At 42.7% G+C, this 23,566-nt stretch overlaps 2 protein-coding genes across 12 annotated transcripts in view; one reads left to right on the top strand and one right to left on the bottom strand.

Annotated features, from left to right (window-relative positions):
* The first annotated feature begins 506 nt into the window (after positions 1-506).
* LOC110562984 (lanosterol 14-alpha demethylase) lies at positions 507-15,703 on the top strand. Its single transcript, XM_021659917.2, has 10 exons — positions 507-1,054; positions 2,603-2,701; positions 4,231-4,407; positions 5,423-5,549; positions 6,878-7,052; positions 8,733-8,852; positions 9,196-9,391; positions 11,203-11,298; positions 11,772-11,940; positions 13,942-15,703. The coding sequence occupies exons 1-10, from the start codon at positions 881-883 to the stop codon at positions 14,118-14,120; spliced, it is 1,512 nt and encodes a 503-aa protein (XP_021515592.1). The 5' UTR covers positions 507-880; the 3' UTR covers positions 14,121-15,703.
* Positions 15,704-16,848: 1,145 nt separating this feature from the next.
* Positions 16,849-23,566, bottom strand: part of Akap9 (A-kinase anchoring protein 9) — a 131,004-nt gene continuing 124,286 nt past the window's right edge. For all 11 annotated transcript variants that reach the window (XM_060374050.1, XM_060374059.1, XM_060374057.1 and 8 more), the window contains 4 exons: positions 21,107-21,192; positions 19,844-19,973; positions 19,204-19,343; positions 16,849-17,380 (listed from right to left, as the gene is read on the bottom strand). In XM_060374050.1, coding sequence (XP_060230033.1) covers positions 17,343-17,380; positions 19,204-19,343; positions 19,844-19,973; positions 21,107-21,192 — 394 coding nt within the window. In that variant the 3' untranslated portion in view covers positions 16,849-17,342. The remainder of the gene's footprint in view (positions 17,381-19,203; positions 19,344-19,843; positions 19,974-21,106; positions 21,193-23,566) is intronic.

The raw sequence follows: 23,566 nt of genomic DNA, 5'->3' as shown, positions 1-23,566 counted from the left end.
GAAGCATGTCCTCAGAGATGCTTTCTTTGAAGCTACAGGAGTGAGAGAGATCAGGGCAACTCCTGCTTCAAATCCAGCAAACAAGCTATCAGAATAGGTACTGGGGGGAGGGAAGGGAGGACATCTGCCTCAGTTTACTTATGACCAACTGTATTTATTTTGGAAGACTTCTTGGCACAGCAGTATTCTACACAACTATCGCTCGTTTGTGGCGCAACGGGAACAAGCCTTCAGACGGTAACAGGGCGGTATGGGCCTCACCCTCCCGTTCTGATAGCAGGGTCCACTAGGGGCTGGTCTCACCGAAAGCCAGGGAGGTGACACCTCCGCGGGATAGGTGCACAGGCAGGCGCCCCACGGAGGGGGCGGTGCCCGGGTCGCCAGCTCTGCTGACGCCACATAGGCCGAGATCACCTCAGCGGCGCGCGGTGCAATCACAGAGCGCTTCGCCTCCGCCGCGGCCCGGCACCACGCGGGTCCCGAGATCCCTCCGCCAGGCCCTCCGGTGGCCGCTGCCGGGGCCGCGCTCCTCGTGGCCCGCGGTTCTCGGGACGTGGTCGTTCCTGTAGGGTAGCGAACCTTTCCTTCCCCGTGCCCCGGCGCCACAGACGGCGCCGGCTCCCTCAGGTTCCCTCGGCGGCGCAAGGATCCCGACCCTCCGCCGGGGGCGTGGCCGCCAGGGGCCCCGCCCCTTGTGTGACGTCCCGGTGGCGCGCGGGCAGCCCGTGGGTGTGGAAGGCGCCCGGGCCTGTAGAGACCCCGAGGCCGGGGCCGCCTCCCGACGCCCACCTGCCGGCTTCTCCAGCTCCATCTTTTCCGGGGAAGGCGCGGCGACCTCGGCCTCCAGTTTCTCGGGCGGAGCGAAGCGGCGGCTCTCGGGATGGTGTTGCTGGGCTTGCTGCAGTCGGGCGGCGCGGTGCTGGGCCAGGCGATGGAGCAGGTGACGGGAGGCAACCTGCTGTCGACGCTGCTCATCGCCTGCGCCTTCACTCTCAGCCTGGTCTACCTGTTCCGCCTCGCAGTGGGCCACATGGTCCAGCTGCCCGCCGGGGCGGTACGTGCACTCCAGGGGTCCTCGGTCTGTGCCCGGGCCAAGCGGGCGGGCACCCTGGGGGATGGGGTGGCGGCTGCAGACGCCGGTGCTGCAGGTGGTCCTGGTCTTGGCTGTCGTTGGAATCCCAACTCGGGCCTGTGCTGGCCGTCTGTCTCTTTGGTGCCAGCGGCTTTGAACTTTTGGCTAGGATGAACCTTTGCAGCACTTGGAGACAGAGAGATGGATGCGAGGACTGGCCTTGCTGGATGGAGGTGGCTAGTCTGATTGTGCAGAGAGCTGTACGGGCTTCGCTGTTTGCGGTCGAGGTGTTGGGGCTCTTTGTGAGGACCTTGATGGCAGATAAGAGGCAGTTGCGGCCCCGGTGGTCATCACTCTGCCTTGTGTGTTTAATATCCTGTGGGCTTTTGGGCGTAATGAAGATTAATGTCAGTGTCAGGGAGATTGCGGCCAGTTCTTAAGTAGTCAAGACTAAGAGTGTGGTAAGGGCTTTCCTGTGAGTCTGTTAAAATACCAGTTTCTCTAGTTTCAAGCCTCCCAGGTATATTTGATGAATAACGTTGTAATCAACATTCAGTAGCTTTGAACCACCCTTTGGAAACTGACAGTGCAATGTAAGAACTAGCAGCGCTGCATACAGCATTAGGTTCCAACCACGTTGCGTTAAAAACCATCTTCAAGCAAGCGCTGGGCAGTTACGATTTCCTACTTTTAGTAGGTAGGAGATTTTAAATTTCTATTTATTTTTGATAGGGTCCTATTGTAGCCCAGGGTGCTACAATAGCCCAGGGTGCCTGGGGCGCTTGTTATAGAGCCAAGGCTCACCTTGGCACATCTTCCAGCCTTCACTCCTTGGTGTGTAATTCACACTCAGCTTCTACACATCTTTGAAGAGATAGTATATTTGTCACTAGAGAGTCCAAGGTACCTTATTCTAAAGCACTGTGAGGTTGTGGTGTTCAGAGACCACCAAATATTAGAGGAACATCCGTGTTCATCCTTGCAGGTTTGTCTTCACAGTCTTGCAATCTGCAGGCCTCATTTTGTGACATCTAAAGTTTCTTCGAAGGCGAGTGCCACAGAATTGCTGCCGCAGAGGGTTCGTTCTCTTTAAAGTTGGTGAATCTAGCTGTTTGCAGTGAGAGAAGCATGGTGTTCTTGCTTTTCCATGTGAAGAGAAACATTTTCCTTTTTGTAAGTTACTGTTTGGCTTTTTCTGTTCCAGAAAATGTAAGGCAAGACCAAAGGAATTGAAGGGAAGGGTAGTGGACTGCAGAAACCACAGTATTGGAATCAACTCTCTTTGTTTGTTCCACTAATGGCTAGAAAAGTTGCCTGAAGCCTCCAATAATATTGGACATTGTTGGTGGTGACCAGTGTTTAAAATTGCAGTGCCTTTCTGCCTAGGCATTTCTATTTTCAGTTTGTTCTTTTTGGCTATTCCTTTTCTCAGTATACTGTTTTTGTTTTTTTAAACATTAATCACAAGCTGCCTATCAATCTGTTTCTTTTAGTGAAATAAAAACTCATTTTTTCATTTTTCTTTTGCAGAAAAGTCCGCCGTACATTTTCTCTCCAATTCCATTCTTTGGCCATGCAATAGCATTTGGGAAAAGTCCAATTGAGTTCCTGGAAAATGCATATGAGAAGGTAAGTCTTCTAAATAGCCAGAGGTAGAGAAACTAGTTTAGAGAAGTGCTTTCTTTAAATAGAAAGCTATTTAAAAAAAACAAAAAACTATTGTGCCCTCCCTGCTTATGGCATTAATGAAAAGGCCTTGTTGACTCATTCAGCTGCCCAGAGTGAATGCCTTGGGATAGCCTCTGAGATGCAAAGAACCTGCAGTTCTAACAATCACGTTTTTAAAATAGTCGTAAATGTTATTTTCACTAATTATAGTCAGAGTTGACACTTCTCTTAATCATGTATCACGGATAGAAGAATTTTCTGTCTTCTGTCCATTGTTCTGTCCATCCTACGTGATTTCACTCCCCACTTGGATGATGTGCGCACTCAAGTCTTTGCTTCTTCCCTTTTGCGTCACATCAGCTGTTCTGAAATCTTGCTTTGGTCTTGTTAATTATTTCACTTAAGTGAACTCTATCCTTTGTTTTAATATCATTTAAAATATTCTTTGAGAATTTCATGAATGTATGCAATGTATTTCAGTAGTATTTACTTCTCAGTTTCTCTGCCAGTTCCTTCTTGATCCTTCCCCCATGTCTCCCTCTCAACTTTGTCATTAAAAACAACAACAGAGTCTAATTAGTGTTGTCTGTATATGCATGGGTGTGGGGCTATCCGTTAGAGCGGGGTCAACCCACCCTTAAAGAATTGACTCTCCATCCCCCTTGCAGCCATGAATTGCAAGCCCTCAGCTAGGGTTGGGTCTGGTGTGCCCCTCCTGTATTCATAGTGTGTTCTCAACACTTTTTTTTTGTTTTTTAAGATTTAGTTTTGTGTGCAAGCCTTTCTGTATCTGGTAGTATCTGCACCTCAATGCAGTTGCTTGCTAAGGCCGGAAAAGGGCATTGGATCCCCTAGATATACAGCGACAGCCAACTGTGAGCTGCCCACTTGATACTGAGGACCGAGAACAATACACAGAGCCAGCTCCCCAGTCCTGTGTACTGTGCTCTTCACCACACCCTGTCCTGGTTTACCTGTGCAAGTACTCTCATTGTAATGATCCTTTGATATCATTCGATTCAGGGGTTCTGGAGATCAAACTCAGGTCACCAGGCTTGATGGCAAGTGGTTTTACCCTCTGAGGCATCCACCAGTCCCAATAAACTAGTTTCTAACAAAAGGTTAAAAGGTATTTTCTTATAAATTTTGATTAAAGAATTGATATTGGTAATAGAGAGCAAAACAATAAAAACAACTTGCATGTTACTTATATATCCAATAATGAAGAGCACCTGAGCAACACAGTAGCATCTAATGATAGAGTCCATTAGAGGCCTGATATTTTGCATGGTAGAAAATATTTTCATGATAAGCAATGAAAAAGAATAAATCATTTTATTTATACTGCTTTTGTGATGGAGACAGGAGGTGGCATATGGCCAGATGAGAACAGTTGTTTAAAAGTTTATAACTAAACTTTTCAATAAAGTATTACTCTTTGATGTAAGAAATGTTTTTATAATGCCACTTTGGGTCTTTTTCTCTTTTAGTATGGACCTGTATTTAGCTTTACCATGGTGGGCAAGACTTTCACTTACCTTTTGGGGAGTGACGCCGCTGCGCTGCTGTTCAATAGTAAAAACGAAGACCTGAATGCAGAAGATGTCTACAGTCGACTGACGACACCCGTGTTTGGGAAGGGAGTTGCATATGACGTGCCAAATGCAGTAGGTGCCCCTTCCTTCCTAGAGAAAAGACAAATTGAAACTAGTTGTGGACTATTGCGTACTTGTAATGCAGAATTTATTTATTCCCTTTCGTAAGAAATCTGAAACTTTGTGATATATAAGAAGAAACCGTGGGTAGCTGTTTAAGGGATAGGTATTTTGTTTTACATTTCTTAGCAAGGCTAAACAAATTTTTAAATGGTTTTCTTACAAAGAAGAGGAAACAATAATAACTTAGCATACTGGGATTTGATTTGAAAGGTTAACAAACAAACAAACAAAAAAAATCACTATTTCATCAAAAGGCCTTTTTACACATTGCCATGGGTATTTTAGCCCAAGAGCTTTGAGTTGGAAATTGATTTCAGACTTCCTCTTAAACCAGCTGTGTTGTGGCTCATCCTGTAGTCCCAGCATTTGGGAGGTTCATGCAAGAGAATCTTGAGTTCAAGCCCAACATGAGACCTTGTCTAAAAAACAAACAAACAAACAAACAAACAAACAAACCTCTTTTAATGTATCTACTTAGGTTATGGAATATTTTTCGTTATATGTTTCTCTGCTCCCAGATTAACACATTGAAGACTCAGGTGTCTGGTGAACTCTGATATGACTGTAACAGAAATAGCCCACATGAGTATGTCACTTGGGCTGGGAGTGGTTGGGGAGATGAATGACTCCCTGTATGTTCAAAAGCAATGACTTTCAAAAATTTTGCTCAGATTTATCTATTATCCTAAATATTTTATTAGGTTTAATATTTTAATGTCTCAAAGGGCTATCAGTTATTTTAACATAAAATTATTTCATTTAGGCTGTTCTTAACTTCTGGAAGATATTGTTGGTGGTGAATGGTACTTAGAAATAGAATAAGGACATATATGAAGGAGGTTATTTTTAATTTTCAAATTTAAGAATGTCGTTTTCTTTGTTATGTAGTTAGAATAACCTTATGTATCTCAGAGTAAAATAAAAATGTATTTTAATGTTGTATACCTTTGATTTTATTTTGAAGGTTTTCTTGGAACAGAAGAAAATATTAAAAAGTGGTCTTAACATAGCCCACTTTAAGCAGCATGTTTCTATAATTGAAAAAGAAACAAAGGAATACTTTAAAAGTTGGGGAGAAAGTGGAGAGAGAAGTAAGCAAAATGTATCACATTTGTCCTGTTCTTCTCTGTTTTTGTGTGTGTACAGAACAAAGTGCCTTATGAGAGCTGCTGTGTCCATAATGAGAAGGCTGTGCTGATGACTGTGTTGTAAGGAAAGCCAGCCTTTAGAGTGTCCTTCTAAGTGTTATCTTCAGAGAGGCAATTGGCATATCTATGCCAGGAGCAATATAGGCCAGTAGGCCCTTAGGCAGCAGGTCATCACCTTCCGGGGCTGGCCATCAGCTCTTATACAAGGTGGAGGAACTTTATTTTTAGTAATCTGAAGCTGATGTGATGTATTTTCTAGCCACAGAAGAAGCTGATGTATGCATTAGAATGCCTATTGGTATTTTCGTATGTGAAGGGTCTTGCTGTATACTTCAAGTTGGCTTCAAACTAGGGACCTTCCTGCTTCTGTTTGCTAAACACTGAGTTTTCAGGTGTGATCTCACCAAGAATGACAAGCAATTGTGCCATGTGCCTGCATCGTAGCACTTGGTAAGTGGAGGCAAAAGCATTGTAAGTTTGAGGATAGCCGGTGCTACATAGCACAACCCATGTCAAAAATCAAACGTCTAAAACAAACAAAACTCTGAAAAAAAAAAGCATGAGAGGCATGTCATTAGAGCACCAAGAGAACCAGGATATTTTCTGCTCTCCCCTTTGGCAGATGTTAACTGTGAGTTCTTAGGTGACCAAAGAATTACAGAACAGAACTAGGTGATTCATGCAACTTTCAAGCACCCTCCAGTTGCTTACCCAATGCTTGTCTCTAGTGTTGGGGCTGTACAAGAGGGATTATATATTATAGTTTTCTAGGACATACAGCCAAGACACTGTGTTTATTCCTTATCTTCATCTGACCCAGGAACGTACTGCCTTTGGTTTGGCGAGTGCCATTTCCTCATTGTCCTCATATGCATTGAGTAACGATGGTGTGATCGTAGCTTTTGTGCTGTGACCTGGGAATTAGATAGTTGCATTTATTGTTAATAGTCTTCTCTTCAAGACGAAGACTTTATAAATGCTCTGAGGCATCCATTGGTTTTGGTTGACCAGAGGGGCAGTGTGGCCAGTGATTTGGTTTATTGTCTCCAGAGTTCTGTGTACCTACATAGTGCCTGGAGAGTTTTTGTAGTTATGAATAGGACTGTGCTTGTTTTTGAGTTTTAAAATTTAAATATGACTATATATGTGTGTGTGTGTGTGTGTGTGTGTATAATCCCAATTTTTTTCTGCATAATTTCTTTATATGTTCAAGAAAATATTTTAATTGATTTTTGGAAACAGTAATGAGACTGATCTTTTCTTCTCCATAGATGTTTTTGAAGCGCTTTCTGAGCTCATAATTTTAACAGCTAGCCATTGCTTACACGGAAAGGAAATTAGAAGTCAGCTCAATGAGAAAGTGGCGCAGCTGTATGCAGATTTGGATGGAGGTTTTAGCCACGCTGCCTGGCTCCTGCCAGGTTGGCTGCCTCTGCCTAGTTTCAGGTATGTATGGAGAAGAACTACTTTGCACTTGGCTGACTTTCCACAGTTAACTGTGCTTTTGTGTGCTTTCTAATTTGGGCAGATTGGGAGCTTTCATTTTATAAGAATTTAGGGCAGGTTTCTTCATGTAGTGAGTGCATAAAGTAAGTTTCATTTTACTGATAAGGGAGTTTGTGGTCTATTGTAATATTTTGCTTACTTACTATAGTCTTTGCACTCCAAGAATTCTCTAAGCTATACTTGGAGATACAGCCTTTTTAAAGCACTCGTTTGAAAGTCTTTGATGGCTTTCCTTGTACCTATGCTATGACCTTTCTTTTGAATGTTTGCGCTCTTATTTGATTTTGTTTGTCTCCTTACCAACTGTCCTGTAGTTTCCATGAGGACAGGGACTGTCTCTGGTGGAAAGAAATGTGGCCTTCAGTACTTGGCATGTAGTCAGGCTCTGATCTCTGCAGGCTGGCTCTGCTCCTGCTGGATCATTTTTGTTTAGGTGAGAGATGGACATTAAACTACTGCTCTGTGTCCCTTTGATATCTACCGCTTTTATGTGGCTGCCAAATAAAAGCTATTATTACGAAAGGGCACAGCCTTCCCTGTTTTACTCAGACCAACTGGGTTAGTGAAATTGTCCCACATACTTTTACCTTTTTTTGCCTGGGCCCTGGGCACACTAAACACATGTTGTACTTACTGCTGAGCTGCGCTGTTGACTCATGGAAGCAAGCTGTATGCTCTCCTCCCTGCCTTCTGCTCACACTGCTAGGCTTGGAATGGCACCTTCCTTTCCATGTGTGTTACCTCGATTGTCTTCAACGGCAGCCCTGCAAGTGAAATAGGATGGTTTTTATTAGAGAGCTTGATTATGGAGTGGGCTTTTTAGGAGTGACTAATGCTTTTTAAAAATAAAGATTTATTTGATTTTTAAGTTTCTCTATCTGCTTCCTACCCCTCTCTCTCGTGTGTGTTTGTGTGTGTGTGTGTGTGTGTGTGTGTGCACTCTCCTGTACGTGAGTGCTGGTAATCGAAGAGGCTTGAGGCATTGGCTACTTCTGGGGTGGAGTTATAGGGTATTTGTGCTGCCAGATGTGGGCTCTAGGAATTCAACTCCCATTCTCTGTAAGAGCAAGATGAGTTCTGAAGTACTGAGCCATCTTTAGATTCCGGCTGTGGCTCACTATGCGGATTGTGTAGAAAGGGCAGTCTCGGGCATCTTAGTACATACTGAGTGCCCTGGTCAAAGTAAACGTTTTGGGATTTGGAGCTTGTGTTTTGAACCTATAAGGATTTTTCTCTCTGCAAAGATTATTCAGTTATAGAGAGTGAAAAGGAGAATAAAATCCTGTTAAAGAGAGAGTATGACTCCACAGCTTTGAGGGCTGAGTTGGAAAAATTTATGCTAATTATTAAAATTTGTGCTAATTAAACTATGCTAATTTAGACATGCATTCTGTTGAACTGGAAAGTTCTTGTACTTAGCTAGGTAGTGTGAGCCATGTATGACAGGATATGATCCTTGCCCTAAGGATTATCTGAGTTCATGGCTTGTTTCTCTCCTGGTTCTGAGTTTTTGTCACTTCAGTCATTAAAGTTAGTGTTGTTTTTATGTTTGGTGTTGGTTTTGCACATGAGCCTATAACATTGCTAGTCTACTGAAAATACTCTGGTTTTGAATTACAGGCGCAGGGACAGAGCTCATCGAGAGATCAAGAATATTTTCTATAAGGCCATCCAGAAACGCAGGCTGTCAGAAGAAAAAGTTGATGACATTCTCCAAACTTTACTAGACTCTACATACAAGTAAGAACTGTCAGATCACACATCTGAAGCAAGAAATTATACATTAAAATGTAGATTACTGATGTGTTCAGTTAAAAAGTAAAGGCAGTGGGGCAATAAATTGGTCCTTGTAAATTTTTGAGACATGAAGTCCTGGCCTGCATGCTTTATTGCAACACCAGTGGCTGGCATGGGGAACCTTGGCAAATAAACTAGAAGGAAGCGTTATGTAATCAAAGCCATGCTTTCTCCTGGTCTCTTTCTTGATTGGTGGGAGGTAAGAGAACAGACAATTACGTCTGGAAACTGTATTAATACTAATTCTGTCTGCCCAATTGAAGTTAAGCGTGTGGTTCCCCCTCAGGGACGGGCGTCCTCTGACCGACGATGAGGTGGCAGGGATGCTCATCGGACTGCTGCTGGCAGGACAGCACACCTCCTCCACCACCAGCGCCTGGATGGGCTTCTTTCTGGCCAGAGATAAAGTGCTTCAAGAGAAATGCTACTTAGAACAGAAAGCAGTGTGTGGCGAGGATCTGCCTCCCTTGACTTATGATCAGGTTTGTTCCCAGGGCGCAGCTTGAGGCTTTCTGTTCACTGTAGCATCAATTAATATGCTTTTGGGACCTTTCCTCCACACTGTGTCAGGTGGCTTTGTGCTGAGGCCTTAGAGCTCTTCGCACTGGTTGCTTTGGTGTCTGGCCTCTGCGCATGGAGAGGATCTCCTGTGTGTTGCATTCTGTGAAATGCAGGAGCTCTGGATAACCTGGGATTCTGAGGCCTGGGTCCTCAAGAGTGTAGTGATGGGGACTAGAAATGGGTATGTGTGTTCACCCAGCTTGCTGGGTAGAAAAGCAAGAAAGGTGGCCAGCGAGGAAAATCCACATGTCCTGTGTGCCTTCAAGTGGCCTGTGGCTGCTGTGCTGTTGGTTTCTGTACTCTCCTTTTATTACTAAATTTGAATTCTGTAAGAAGCTAGTTGCTTTAGTTTAAAAAAAAAAAAAATTTAAAAAACTAAAAATTTGGGATAGTTCCCATTACGCTTCCTTCTAAGCTATTTATTTATTCACTGTGATGTTTCTAATATTTTTGTTGAACGGCCTACCTTGAAAAGCAGAGGCAGTTCTGAAAATGCGATGTCTCACCCCTGGGTTTGTAATGAGTGCGCTACATTTTATGTGCAGTGACTTTCATAAGCAGGTTTTATGAAGTTCATATTCATCTGTATTCACTGAATACTTTTATTTCTTTTTGTGGCCACCTAATGATTACAGACTTCTTAAAATTTTTTTATTTTAATTTTTTTTTTTTATATATACATCATCTCAGTATGTCATTCTGCCTGGCCTGAACCCACTGTGAAGACCGGTGGGGCTTTGAACTCACGGAGATCTGCTTGCTTTGTGGTTAAAGATGCTGCCGTGCATGGGCATATCAATTAGATTCCTTAAACTGTCTTGGACAGATTTTAGCTTTTTAGTTTTTAGCTTTTGCTGAGGAAATTTGCCATGTTCAGGGCATGTTCTCAACAGTTCTTCAGGTGGTTACAGCTCTGCCTTAGGCTTTACTTCTTGCATGTGTTGATTTGCCACAGGTGAGAGATTGTATCGCTGTCATAGTGTGTGTTGTAGCCCACCTGTACATGCTTTAGGTTAGAACTCTCCAGAGTCTCCTGTACAAATCATTTTTGTTTCCCAGATATTTTCTTTTTAAGCATCTGGTTTTATCTCTTAAGTATGTCACCACCTCAAGTACTTACAATGTTGTATCTGCTGGACCTTCCTTCCTTCCTTCGTTCCTTTTCTTTTGTTTTCTGTTTTTTGTTTTTTTTGATACAAGGTCTCTGAGGGAGAGAGGGAGGTGCCACTCCATGTGGCTATTCCTGGCGTCTGGTCTGGCCTATCTGCAGTAGTTAGGCTGCTGTGGTGGACATGCTTTTGCTTTCCAAGGATGCTACTGATCTGCAGTACATTCCAAAGCAAGCTACATTCCAAAGCTTGCTTTCCTCACCCAGATGCAGCATTTCTTCTTGAGCGAACTCTTGGTACATTATTACAAGCCTTCTAATTTATCAGAGTTGAAAAAGTTGACACTGATTTTTGATAATCTCAAATTTTTGAAAGAGTGGACTTTATTGGTCCTTAACCGTATCATTGACCCTCTAGAGTCCCGTTATCTTGGCTCCCCTTTCCCCTTGTTGATCCTGACAGTGATAAAACATGGCAGTCCGAGCCATCATGAACCAGTTGCTGCTGCCATTTTACTTCCACACAAACTAGGAAAGTAAAATAATTGCCTCCTACTGTTGAAGTATGGTGAGTATCTGTGGGGGGGAAACAGATATAATCCTTGATCTCTCTTTTTACTTCAGTTGAAGGATCTGAACTTACTTGATCGATGCATAAAAGAAACACTAAGACTGAGACCCCCTATAATGACCATGATGAGAATGGCCAAGACCCCTCAGGTGAGTCTCTTGGCTAGATTTCCCCTTTTGGGGCCCAGTTTCAGAGAGAATATTATTTTAAGTTATAAACGTAAAAACCATTGTCATTGTAAATATTAAAATTATTATGTAATTATAGATATTAAGCATGCTAATCTAATGCTGGTTATGATTTTCATTTAACAGTTGTAGTTTTTAAAAGTTAAAGGTACATTTTTGGCTTCAAACACAATATGGTATTTTGTAAAAATTGGATTATATATATAGGTCAGATTGTGAAAGGTTTAATTCTACTCTGCCTTGAGCTGGGTCTGTGTATATACTAGTTCAGTACTGGCCCACTTGTAAAGAAAGCACTTTGAGATGTTAGTTGGCTTATCATCAAGACAGTGTCTAAATGTTTGTGTAGTTCACATTGACACTGATTAATGCCTTATCATTGGGTACCATATTGAAACCTTCTCTAATGAAATGTGTTCTTTCTCATTTTGTAGACTGTGGCAGGGTACACCATTCCTCCAGGACATCAGGTGTGTGTTTCTCCTACTGTCAATCAAAGACTGAAAGATTCCTGGGTACAACGCTTGGACTTTAATCCTGACCGCTACTTACAGGACAACCCAGCATCAGGAGAGAAGTTTGCCTATGTGCCATTTGGAGCTGGTGAGATGACTGATGGATTGCATTTTAGGTTTAAGTGTTTGCCTCTGTGGCATATTTGTCCTTCAGTAAACCACCCTGAAATTCAGTTACCAGGGAGAGGGGTTGAGGGAGGTATCTTTCTCCTGCACGTTTTTTGGGAATGGGATCTTTGTAAGATGGAAAAGAATGTTTCATTAAGTCAAGGGTGACTGTCTTGTGCTGTCGCATTGTGACCCACGGCCTTTTATTAGTTCTAAACACATGAAGGCCTTGAACTTCACATTATTTAATAGATACACTTATCACACACAAAGAATTGTAGATTAAGAATCGAAAGGGTCATTAGCTTGGCAGTTCAGATTCTGTAAGGAGAGAGGCATCATCCTAAGCTAGTGACTGTCTCCACTGGCTTTCAGGTCCCAGGCTGCTCCTGTATCTCATGCAGCAGCTTATTCCATTTCTGAAGAGCTTTGAGTAGTAGATTCATTAATGTCCTGTCACTATGTGGCCCTAATCATAGTCTTGGCGTTTCTTCATCTCTGTGTTAGTATTTTAGAGTTTCTAGAGCTAGCATAAGCTGGGTGCCTAAAAACAAGATGGTCACCTTGCAATTCGGGAGGCTGGTTGTCTGAAATCAAGGGGTTGGTAGGGCCTCGCTCTTTCTGAAAGTTTTGAAGAAGCCTTACCCCTTTCTGGTTGAAGAAGTTACTGGTACCCTTGACTTGTGGCTGCATCTCACTCCAGCCACTGCTCTGTCTTTCCTTGTCATTTATCTATCTATAGTCTTATGTTACACATTTTAAGTCTTTAGAGTTTATCAGTTCTTTTGTTGACGCAGGGTACTTGTAGTTGTGCCTATTAGTTCTTTAAGTGAGACTTCTCTTGAATATGGACCAATGTAAATGGCTCCCGAAAGTGTGGCTTTCACAAATAAATGCTTAATGACCTATATAAACCTAGTGATAAGTCATGCCCAACTTTTTTTCTTTAGCAAAAAGTATTTATAACAAATGTGCCCCAATCTTTTCTTTCTCTTGTTTTGAGACAGGGTCTCACTATGTACCTTTTGCTGGTCTGGAACTCAGCATGTAGACCAGGTTGGCTTCTAAGTTATGTAGATGAACTTGCCTCTGCTTCCTGAATAATGGGATTAAAGGCTTACACCACCACACGGGGCCCAGTCAAAATACTCTTAAAACAGCATTCATGACCATTCATGACAATTTGCCAAGCCACATGTCATGAATGTGGTTTCCTGATTTTTTACTAAACCTTAATGACTTTAGCATTGATAAGCTAGGATTGTCTTGAGCTTTTGACTATTATGTGAGAGAAGAGGGATGAACTTTGTGATCCTTCGCTATATTCTCACCCACTCCCACATTTTAGTGTCTAGTTATTCCAACACTTTCTTGTTCTAAGTCCCTTTGTCGAGAACCAGGTGGCCATTGGATGATTTCTGGGCTCTGATCTATCCCTCTGGTCTACTTGGTGACCCTTGTCCAGCATAGCACTGCAATGCTTCTGGACGTTTAGTCAGGTGATCAAATTTGAGATCAGTTTAAATTCTTCATGGTAGTCCATGCTTAAGGTTGCTCCGGCCTTGTTTCCCTGTGAATTTTAGAATTTGTCAGCTTCTGCATTTGTAGATTTTAATTTCAGTAGAGATGTTATTTTGGGTTTATTAAATCTCCTTCCATTATCACTAGTCGGCATCTGGAATTTTGTTCACACTGACATAACATTGCTCTTGGGACCTTATTACACATTCCCACGCTAGATAACTATCTTATGATTTGGACCTTCTGTATGTTCGACCTTAAGAATATTAAATTTCAAAAAATATCATAATTGCACATGTTTTCCTCACTGGAAATACATGTGCTTAAAAATTTACATTCTTTATGTGCAAGGTGTCATCCTTTTATTATACTGTTACACATCTAGCGAATGCCACTGCAGGCAGAAAGCGGTAAAAAGAATTTAAGATTTATTCTGATAACTTTTTTTTTATTTAAACAGGGCGTCATCGTTGTATTGGAGAAAATTTTGCATATGTTCAGATTAAGACCATTTGGTCCACTATGCTGCGTTTATATGAATTTGACCTCATCAATGGATATTTTCCCAGTGTGAATTATACAACAATGATTCATACCCCTGAAAACCCAGTAATTCGTTACAAACGAAGATCAAAATGAAAAAGGACCAAGGAAGCGGTTTGGGTTCATGACTGCAAGCAGCAGCTTTGGAGAGAATGAAGCTTTTGAAACAGCTTTCATAGTGTACTGTGTTTTGAGTGTTTAATTCTGAAAGCCAGTTTATGATTTTAATGTTTTATTAACTCAGTGACTTTATCAAATCTAATGGTATTGGAGACAGTTTATAATAGTTTTGATAGGACTTCATGGAAGCCACGTTTGTGTTAGAAATGTAGGGGAGTCTCGGTAGTGTTGACAGATGCTACAGAAATACAGCGTCTCTGTATTAACTTCAAAAGCACAAATTGCCCCCGGGAGACTGCTTCTGGAGACTCCACTTTGGAACTAGTTTTGCAAGTTTAAAAGCCTAGTCAAATTCTGCAAAGGCCATGGGTTATTCCTGTACTTGGGCCACTTCTGTGTGTAAAGATGTGAGAGGGTAAGTGATAAGCTCACTAGGAAGCTTTAGGTGAAAGCGAACACTAGTCAGCTGGGGGTGACTGTGTGTCCTTTGAAATATTAACTTGGAGCACTGCTACAGGAAGATGGCAGAGATCTTGGACCATGCCTTGATAACTATTTCCTAAGAATAATAAATACTAAAGAGTGCTTATGTATGTTACTGGTTCCTTTGGTCACATTTTTGTGAAAAGTCCAAAATCAAATCTTTATGGGATTTTGATTTTAATTTTGCTAAAGTGTTTTTTTGTTTGTTTTTTTTTTTTTTGTCTCCTCTACAATATAAAGTTAGGGAAGTTTCAATTACCAGGCTTTTTAAAAGTGTAGGATCTTGAGATTAGAGAATCCTGGCCTTAAGGTTGGGGAATGAGACAAGGTATCATTGGCTGTATTCTGTGCAGGCTGTGTTGAGCCAACCTAAGAGATTGAAAGCATGGGCCCAACTCTGTGACATGTGCATAATCTATATCAGAGTCAAAGTAACTCTGTTGCTTGGTGTGTTACTGCACACCTGCAAAGAAGCTGGGGCAGGAAGATTGCAAGTTTGAGACCAACCTAGCCTAAATAGCAAGACTGGCTCCAAAACAAACACTAGAAAAGCACCCTCCAAAATAAAACCCTTTTGCTGTATGTATATACTGGCTGGTTTTGTGTCCACTTGACACAAGCTAGCCTCATCAGAGAGGAAGGAGCCTCAGTTGCAGAAATGCCTCCATAGGATTCAGCTATAAGGCATTTTCTCAATGTGGGAGGGACCCAGCCAACTGTAGGCGGAGCCATGCCTGGGCTGGTGGTCCTGGATGCTATAAAAAGCAGGCTGAGCAAGTCATGAGCAAGCCAGTAAGTGGCGCTCCTCCAAGGCCTCTGCGTCAGCCCCTGCCTCCAGGCTCCTGCCCTGTTTGGAGTTCCTGCCCTGATTTCCTTTGATGATAAACGGTGGTAGGGAAGAGTAAGCCAAATAAACCCTGTCCTCCCCAAACTTTTTGGTCATGGTGTTTCGTCACAGCAATAGAAACCCTAAGAAGATGGTATGTGACAGTTTTAAGAGGCTTGAAGAGTCTTCGTATGGAGGCCGAAACCTCTGCTGTTAAAGGTTTCACATTAAACTTCTCTATGAGAAACGCTTCACTTGTCTGTATTGATGGATTTGAGGTGTGCGCTTCAGTAGGTTCAGCTCAGGGATCTGGGAATTTGAAAAATTACATACTATTGGTATCAATAGTAATCAATCAGGCTCCCTTTAGTTGCCTTCATTTTAGGTAAGTATCGTGATCATGAGAAATCAGGTATTTTACAACAAATAACTTGCTGACCTCTCAAAGTATACTTTTACTATAAGTGCTTATTAAAGATTCTTAGGTCATACATGTTGCATTTGCATGGGTTAGGTCGCAGCTCTTGTGAAAGCTTGTTTCTGTGTGACTTTCGTTGCCAGCCCGGACTTTATTATTCTGAGAACGGTTCTAAACTTTGGCCAGATTCGTAGATTTGTGGTACAGAGTTGTGTCCACTGAGTAGACTTTGACATATTTCCAGTGCTGAGAATTAAGGGCTGACACACTAGAATTCAACAGAGGTAGCTTTTGATCACAGACCAGTTATTGATAATAGTTACTGTGAATAACGGAGCAGAGGCCTTAAGGACACAGGAGAGTTGACCTCCATCCAGCATTGGGTGGATCAGGTGGCAGGCACTGGTCCATCTACTTTTTCCATACAGAGCTGCCTTGACTTGGCACAACACTCCCCTTCAATTAGTTGTTTTAAATAATTTGCTATTTTTAGAAAGCTTAGTTGCAATACAGGAAATGAAGTGAATTAGAAATTGCCAGCAATGTACAGCTTACATCTTCCAGATGTAAGCAATAACTGCCACTTACTTAGTCAAGGCTGTGCCAGGTGGGAACCCTCTGGAGAACTGGGTTCTCTGACATTATCCCAATTAGAGTCTGGCTGGCTTAGTAGGAGGCTTCTGAATTCTGCTACACTCTTATTAGTGATACAGCTGACTTCTGTGTCTAGATTTGTGAGGAGACTTCTCTGGACACAAAAATACTAAATACAATAAAATATGGACTAATCATGAGAATGCCACCTTCTGTTGAAAACACTATCATGGATAGTTTATACAAAGCACATTAAAAGTAGTTTTTTAATGGTGGGAGAGAGAAACCCACTTTTTGGATCCTAAATTCTCCCTATGTGAGACAAATAACAAGATGATAGGTACCCTGAGCTGTGGCTTAGTTAAAAATCAAATACAGTATGGTGAAAATGATGAAGTCATTTTTATTTCAGTACTTGACAAAATACCCCATAAAGTTCCAAACTTTTACCATTATACAAAAATAGGTCTCTACAAGTGAAATGTGCTGTCTTCATCACCAGTAGCAAATATATTAGGAGGAACATGTAACTTCAGGAGCTTTTTGAGAAAAGCGCAGGACGCTCCAAGCAACACATCCAGCAGCATTGTCATTTGAGAAAGTTTAACCTTTTCACCCATCTGATAAATACAGTTTATAATTTAATCATTTAAATTAGCATTCCACAAATATACATGTAATTTAATGATTATTGTGCATGAGCACACACACAATGCTTATATACACAAACTCCAGTTTGTCTTCATGTGCTGGAAAGGATTTGTATACAATCATAAGCTGTGTTTGTGTTGGTCCCATTGAATATTCACAATACAAAAGCACAAAAGAGCCATTGATTTACAAAAGGGAATCTATTTAATATTAATGTTTAAAAGGATTATCTCCTCATGCCAATATGAAACTGAGTAGATGGACCTGTAAAATAAAAAAAAGACAATTAGATTGCTGCCTGTATCAGAGCAGCGGCTGACAGAGGCAGATTATCTGTTTAAAACCATGTCAAAATGTTGATGGCCAGTGAGATGTGTCAATGGCCACGGGGCTGCCAAGCCCGAAAATTTAGTTTGATCCCTGGAACCCGCAGAGTGGGTTCTGCAAGTTTTTCTCAATGCCACACCCATGCTGTAGCAAAGATATGCATACACTTACAAATGCAAAACAACAACAAAAAAACCTCACTGTCTTCAGACCTGAACTTAAAAAACACTTTAAGGATTTAGTGTATGCTTGTGTGTATGCATAAATACTCATGCGTGAGTTTGGTACAGGATGCCCAAAAGCACTGGGGCTCCTGGAACTGGAGCTACCTGAAACTGGGTGCTGGGAATGAAACAGGTTCTCTACAAAAACAGCATGTGCTCTTTACCACAGAGCCATCCATCTCTTTAGCCCTCATAACTTGAATTCAGTTCTAAGGCTGCCTGTATTTAGAAATCGTGATGTCTAGCCCAACAGCAAGGCAAGTAAGACAATGCTAATGTGTTTCCTGAGTGCTCTGAAAGTCACTTTTGTTAAAGAAATAACTTCCTGAATGAAAAGTTAAACTAAATAACTCTATTCCACAGTATGCGGTATTAATAGAAAAAATCCTTAGAAAATGACCAGGGGCTGAAGAGCTGGACCTGGTTTGATCCCCAGCACCTACATGGCAGCTCACAACCATCTGTATTTCCAGTCCTAGGAGACCTGATGTCCTTTCCTGGCCTCTGCAGGCATCAGGCAGACACACATGGAGGCAAAAACACCCGTTCACAGACAACAAAACCAAACAGAATCAAGTGGATCGCTAGCACAATAACGTCAGCCTGAAATGCCTCGGTCTGCGGGCCAGCAGTGAGCGAAGGTAGACAGGGAAGTTTCCTCAGGATGAATGAAATCTCCCTCTACAGAAAGTATGACACTTTGTATATAGTTCTGAGGAGAATACAAGATTATTCATACAAAGTCCACTTTTATCTGTATATGTGGATAGGTGATATTCTACAATGCAGGTCAGAGGGAAACTCGTAGGAGTTGGTTTTCTCCTATCTTGTGGGTCATGAGGATTGAACTCAGGTGCTCAGGCTTGGAGGCGGGCACCTTTACCTGCTGAGCTATCTCTCCAGCCCTTCACTGTTTTTTCTTTTTATTCCTTTTATTATTATCACTTTATTTGTATAATAATTTTATTTTTAAATGATTTAAATAATATTATTTATTACAATTTATTCACTTTGTATCTAGGCTGTAGCCCCTCCCTCGTCTCCCAGTTTCCCCCCTTCTCCTCCTATGCCCCTTATGAACATGTGCCACTGAGCTTTTGCAGAAAGATGATGCTTACAGGGTCTGACAAGGGATGGCTTCTTTGGATGCCGTGTAGGACAATGGAGTTGGGACAACGGCTGCGTTACTTGCTTAGGGCAGGGCTTGCCCTGCTTTCTCCACCTTGCTGCTTTCTAACACATGCTTCTTAGGACCAAGTTCTGCAATGGGCCTCAGACTAAGAATACCTTACAGATGGTGCTCACCATACATTCTGTCTAATCTGAATGAAGACACTACCAAATCATTCTGTCAATGGTGGATACAGGAGTGATAGAGTCAGCTCTCTGCTGGTCAGAGTTTAAGCTGGGACAACCTGGGAACTTACTCACTGAGCTACAAGATTTGATTAACCTAAAGAAGCATGCTTAGGAGTTAGAGAGAGACATGGGTGGGTCTAGCATTTCTGCTACAGAGAAGTGGTTAAAATCCAGCACCTGATTGGATAGTTCCAAGCCGCCTTTTCAGTGCCTCTAGCCGGGCGATGTAATCTGTCAGAGCTTTGTCTGGATCGTACTGTTGAAGTTGAGAACAGGCCAGGGAAGCAGAATTTAAATCTGCTGGAGTACCTGGGTACCTACGGATGAAAGCATGTTCAGGAATCCAATTTTCCAGAAACAATGCAGTCAGCCTCTTCCTTGCTCTATACACTGCCTGCTCTATACTTCTAGACATCTAACTACAGTAGAAGAAGGAAGTAACTCTTCAGTAAACCTGAAGACACCTGTATAAGAAGGCCCAGCACACGCCTGAAGAGGTGCTCAGTAAGTGCTGGGTCTATGTAAAGAAACTTTTCATGTGTCTACAGTTTTTTTTTTTTTTTGCAATGGATGGTGATCAATACTTTCTATGTCTACCTACAGCAATATTTATAAACACAATCTATAAACTGTTTTCTATGCCTTTAGAAACCATTTAGAAATTAGAAAGTAGATTCGAGTCTAAAGCTTTAAGATACAGAAACTGCATATAACTAGAGACGTCTAGCTTCATAATGCAAAGATGCCATAAGCCCTACAGTCCACTTCTCTCTGAAATACTGAATGTTTACTCCAGGCAGGCTTGGTAAGTTCTTACCTGTTCTGACCTGGTAATGGAGACCTAGGAGAGTCCAGCTCTGGCCTTGAGCGGTACGCTGTGTGTCTTGGTTCTGCACATAGCTCCAGTCCACCAGCAGAATGATAAAATGGCTCATTCTTTTCAACACCTAAAATAATCCCCAAATATATCATCGCAATGAAAAATGTACCCAGCCTTGGAAGCTCTCTACAAAGCAGTAAGGGCTTGGAGAATAGTGTGGGGTACGGGGCACTCCTTCCAGCCAGTTTCAGTTCCTGCTACACGACAACAGTTCAAACCAAAGAGCCTGGCAGTGGGTTTCTCTTTATTTTTGAACATGGCTATTCCTGGTATCAAGAACCTATGCTTCAAAGAAAATAAACTCATTGGAATCTTTTCTTTGTAAAATACCTAGTTGTACCAAGACAGTGAGGGAAGGGTTTTTGAGTGTGTGCCTTGGGGTATGTGTGTGTGTGTGTGTGTGTGTGTGTTAAAAGATGATATGGATAAAAATACTACACTAATATAACCAAATCTTATCTTCACTATGCTATCTTTTTCAGAAACAAAACAAACAAAAAAGGCTGTGAAGTAAAGATTTGCTAACTTTTTGTGCCAACACAACTCTATGGTAAAAATCTCATCTCGGTGTAAGGCCATCCCTAAAAGACTCGGGGACCAAAGCTGCTCAGCTGTCAGGAGCACGAACATGGCACAGTACTGACACCACAGTGTGTGTCCTCTAATTCTGTGTCTGACTTTTGACCTCCTTATACCTCAGCCTGTTTCAGCCTTAACCTTTTCCCTACTGATTTCTAGCTGCGGAGAGCAGGAACTGTAAGTTACTACATATTGTAACTAATTGTAAGTTACCATTGGGATATACATCACAGATACATCAGAAACATCACAATGCTAAACTGTAACAACTTCAAACCATACTTCTTCCACATGACCACAACAGTCCTCTCCAGCCCAGTTCCAGTTTCCTGCTGGGTCATCTGGGCAAACAGCATGTGTTCTCTATGGCTCTGGTCAAGTGACCGTATGCCTGTCACAGGCATGGGAGAGTCTGTGACAAAAAAATAGTCTGTGACAAAAAATAGTGCACACTGAGTGCTCCTAAACCAGCCTCTAGTCTTGAAATAAAGTCCCCAGCCTTGATCAAAGGGGGTTCACTATCTTTGGATGGCATCAGCATTAGACTTAGTTATTTGATGGCCATTACGTATATAGCAATTTCTGGGTCATAAACAGAAACTATGCCATTTTTGACCTTACCTGGATTCAGTCCAAAGCCATCTCTGTTAATATTGATGGAATTAGAACATGTGAGGTGCTGCCACCGCCGAACCAAGTATTTCATTCTAAAAGAGAGCCCAAGACAGACTCTCAAAGCACAGCCAAATATGTATCAACATGGACATCCCCCAAACCATGCCTTTAAGTATGAACACAGAACACATTTCAGCAAAGTCACATGACTGCCTCGGCTAGACTACAGATACGTCACAGGTTTATGGCCAAATCACCAGGCACAGGGCAGGGTGTGAGCCCCCCTCACTCCCCAAGAGGCCAATGTCTCTACCAGGGCCACGTAAGTGGAGGGGTGGGAGATGAAGAGCAAAAGTGAACAGAGAAAAGGGAGCAAAGACAGGGTGAGAGGTAGCAGAGGAGGAAAGAATGGAGGTCAGGAAGATGACAAGAAAACAGATTTCAACAGGCAGTAAGAGGAGGCAGGGTAAACTGGGGGAGCATTAGACCATATATGTGATCAGGAACAAAAACAGTGGTGGTTTCAAAGGAATGGAGGTGTGTCACCAGCTTGAATTCCTTGCTGACTGCCCATTCTGTCCTGGGCAATGGAACGTTTTGGAGTATAGTTTTAATTTTTTAATTCCAATTTCAGGCTTCAACTCTCGGAGGGTCAAAGTATGACCCTACAACAGGGCAAGAAGGGAGGGGTGAGCCAGGTGTGATGGTGGTGCACCCCTTTACTTCCAGCACTTGGGAGGCAAAGGCGGGCAGATCTCTGTGCATCTGAGGCCAGCCTGGTCTGCAGAGTGAGTTCCAGGACAGCTAGAGTGACACAGTGAGATCCCATCTCAAGTCATGCCCCTAAAGGAAGAAGGGGCTTGACAGTTGCCTTTCACCTTCATGGAGTCTCTGTCATTCCTCAGCATTCCTCGCCCGCTAACTCCTGTCACGTCAGCAGGCCACCTAGTGTCTCTTACGTTCTGCTCTTTTCCAGCAGAAAGAAATGTCATCAGGCAGGTGCTGTCTGTTAATGTACCCATCGGGTTTGCCCTGGTTTACCCTATACAGGGTGACGAAGGGAATGAGAAGCGAGAGAGGAGGAGTGGAGCCGTGCAGCTACAGTGAGGACAGGAAGAGGCAGGCAGGTCAGCGGCCAGCAGTAAGATAAACCCTGGTTCCCGCCGAGAGCTGCCAGGGCAGGTTATGCTCCCTGAGCTTGTCACTTCCTCCTGCCTTGTCTGTGAACGAACTTTCTTGATGGCAGTCTCTGAACAGCTTCCAGGTTTCTGCTTAGTTTCCTTTGGAAAACATGGCATAGGTTTTTAACTGAATGCTGCTCAGAGATTGCCGAGTGCACTGGCTGCTCTTCTGAACAAGCCATGGTTGAGTCTCAGCACCCACGTGGTGGCTCACACCAGACTGTAACTCCAGTCCTAGGGGATCTGACATCTTCTCGCCTCCACAGGCCCCAGACACACATGTGGTACACAAGACATACCATGGACACAAAGCCAGTATACACAACATAAAAATTTTAAAAAGAAAGGGAAATGGAGAAACAGCTAAGTTCTCTGAAGAAGTATCAGATGCTATCTGACTGGCAGAACTTTTTAAAACCAAAATTTCTTTGAGACAAAAGGGAAGGGTTTCCGGGAGAAGCATAGATCACGGAGGCCAGGGGTTGTTACGGAAGTTTTGGTTTATGATGTGTGGACATGTTTTTTGTTTTAATCCCAGGTGTGGGATATGGGACCGATTCAGATTGTCCACAGCAGCAAACTATTTTTACCTCGTACAGGCTCTGAAAGGGGCTCTTTGTCAGCTGCAGGTTAATTCTGAGGACTCTGGAGAGGGAATAAAGGTCAGAGCCCAGACAGAGAAATGGGGCTACAAGGAAGAATGATGATGCTGGTGATCCCCCACTGCTGCTCCTGGTTGCTGCTGATGCAGTGTGACTAGAAGCAGTTGGGATATTCTGAAATGAGGATTGGACTTGCACCAAGAAACCCGATAACCCTAAACAGCAGGAAGTAGCTAAGGAAAGCTATGGCCTCTCTCCTACCCGGTGTTGGGGTGTTAGAAAACTTTAGTGGAGAAGAGGAAGAGGCATAAGCCAAAATAAAATAGAGTTAAAAAGTATGCCAACAGGGGTGGGAGACAGCTGGGGTCTTCACCACAACCACAAGTGGGCCGGATGCCAAGTTCCTAGCCTGGACTGCGAGGGAAGAGATGAAAACACCAGCGAGTCCAACGCTGACGTGAGCAGACTTAGACCAGGGCTTTCTCCAGCAAGCACTGTGCAGCGGCTTACTTTAACAACGAAAATAAACGTAGACACCAGCCTAAGCAGTAACTTTTCAGGAACACCTTTTCCCGTTAAGATCTGTGTGTGCAAGCTGGGCTTATTTGGATTGTTTTTAAAGGACAATGTGGACTGGAGTCATCAGCTCCTTCTAACTGGAAAGACGTTTTCTAGGGGTTTAC

This window comes from Meriones unguiculatus, chromosome 21 (genome assembly GCF_030254825.1).
Source record: "Meriones unguiculatus strain TT.TT164.6M chromosome 21, Bangor_MerUng_6.1, whole genome shotgun sequence".
NCBI classification, from domain to species: Eukaryota; Metazoa; Chordata; class Mammalia; order Rodentia; family Muridae; genus Meriones; species Meriones unguiculatus.
This window is presented reverse-complemented; position numbering and strand designations above follow the sequence as displayed.

What these genes read in the sequence shown, in the direction of transcription:
- LOC110562984 (XM_021659917.2), top strand. Translation starts at nt 881, where the DNA reads ATGGTGTTGCTGGGCTTGCTGCAGTCGGGCGGCGCGGTGCTGGGCCAG. An exon ending in GGGAGAAAGTGGAGAGAGAA is followed by an intron (nt 5,550 to 6,877) that starts GTAAGCAAAATG and finishes TCTTCTCCATAG; the next exon opens with ATGTTTTTGAAGCGCTTTCT. An exon ending in CTCCCTTGACTTATGATCAG is followed by an intron (nt 9,392 to 11,202) that starts GTTTGTTCCCAG and finishes TTTTTACTTCAG; the next exon opens with TTGAAGGATCTGAACTTACT.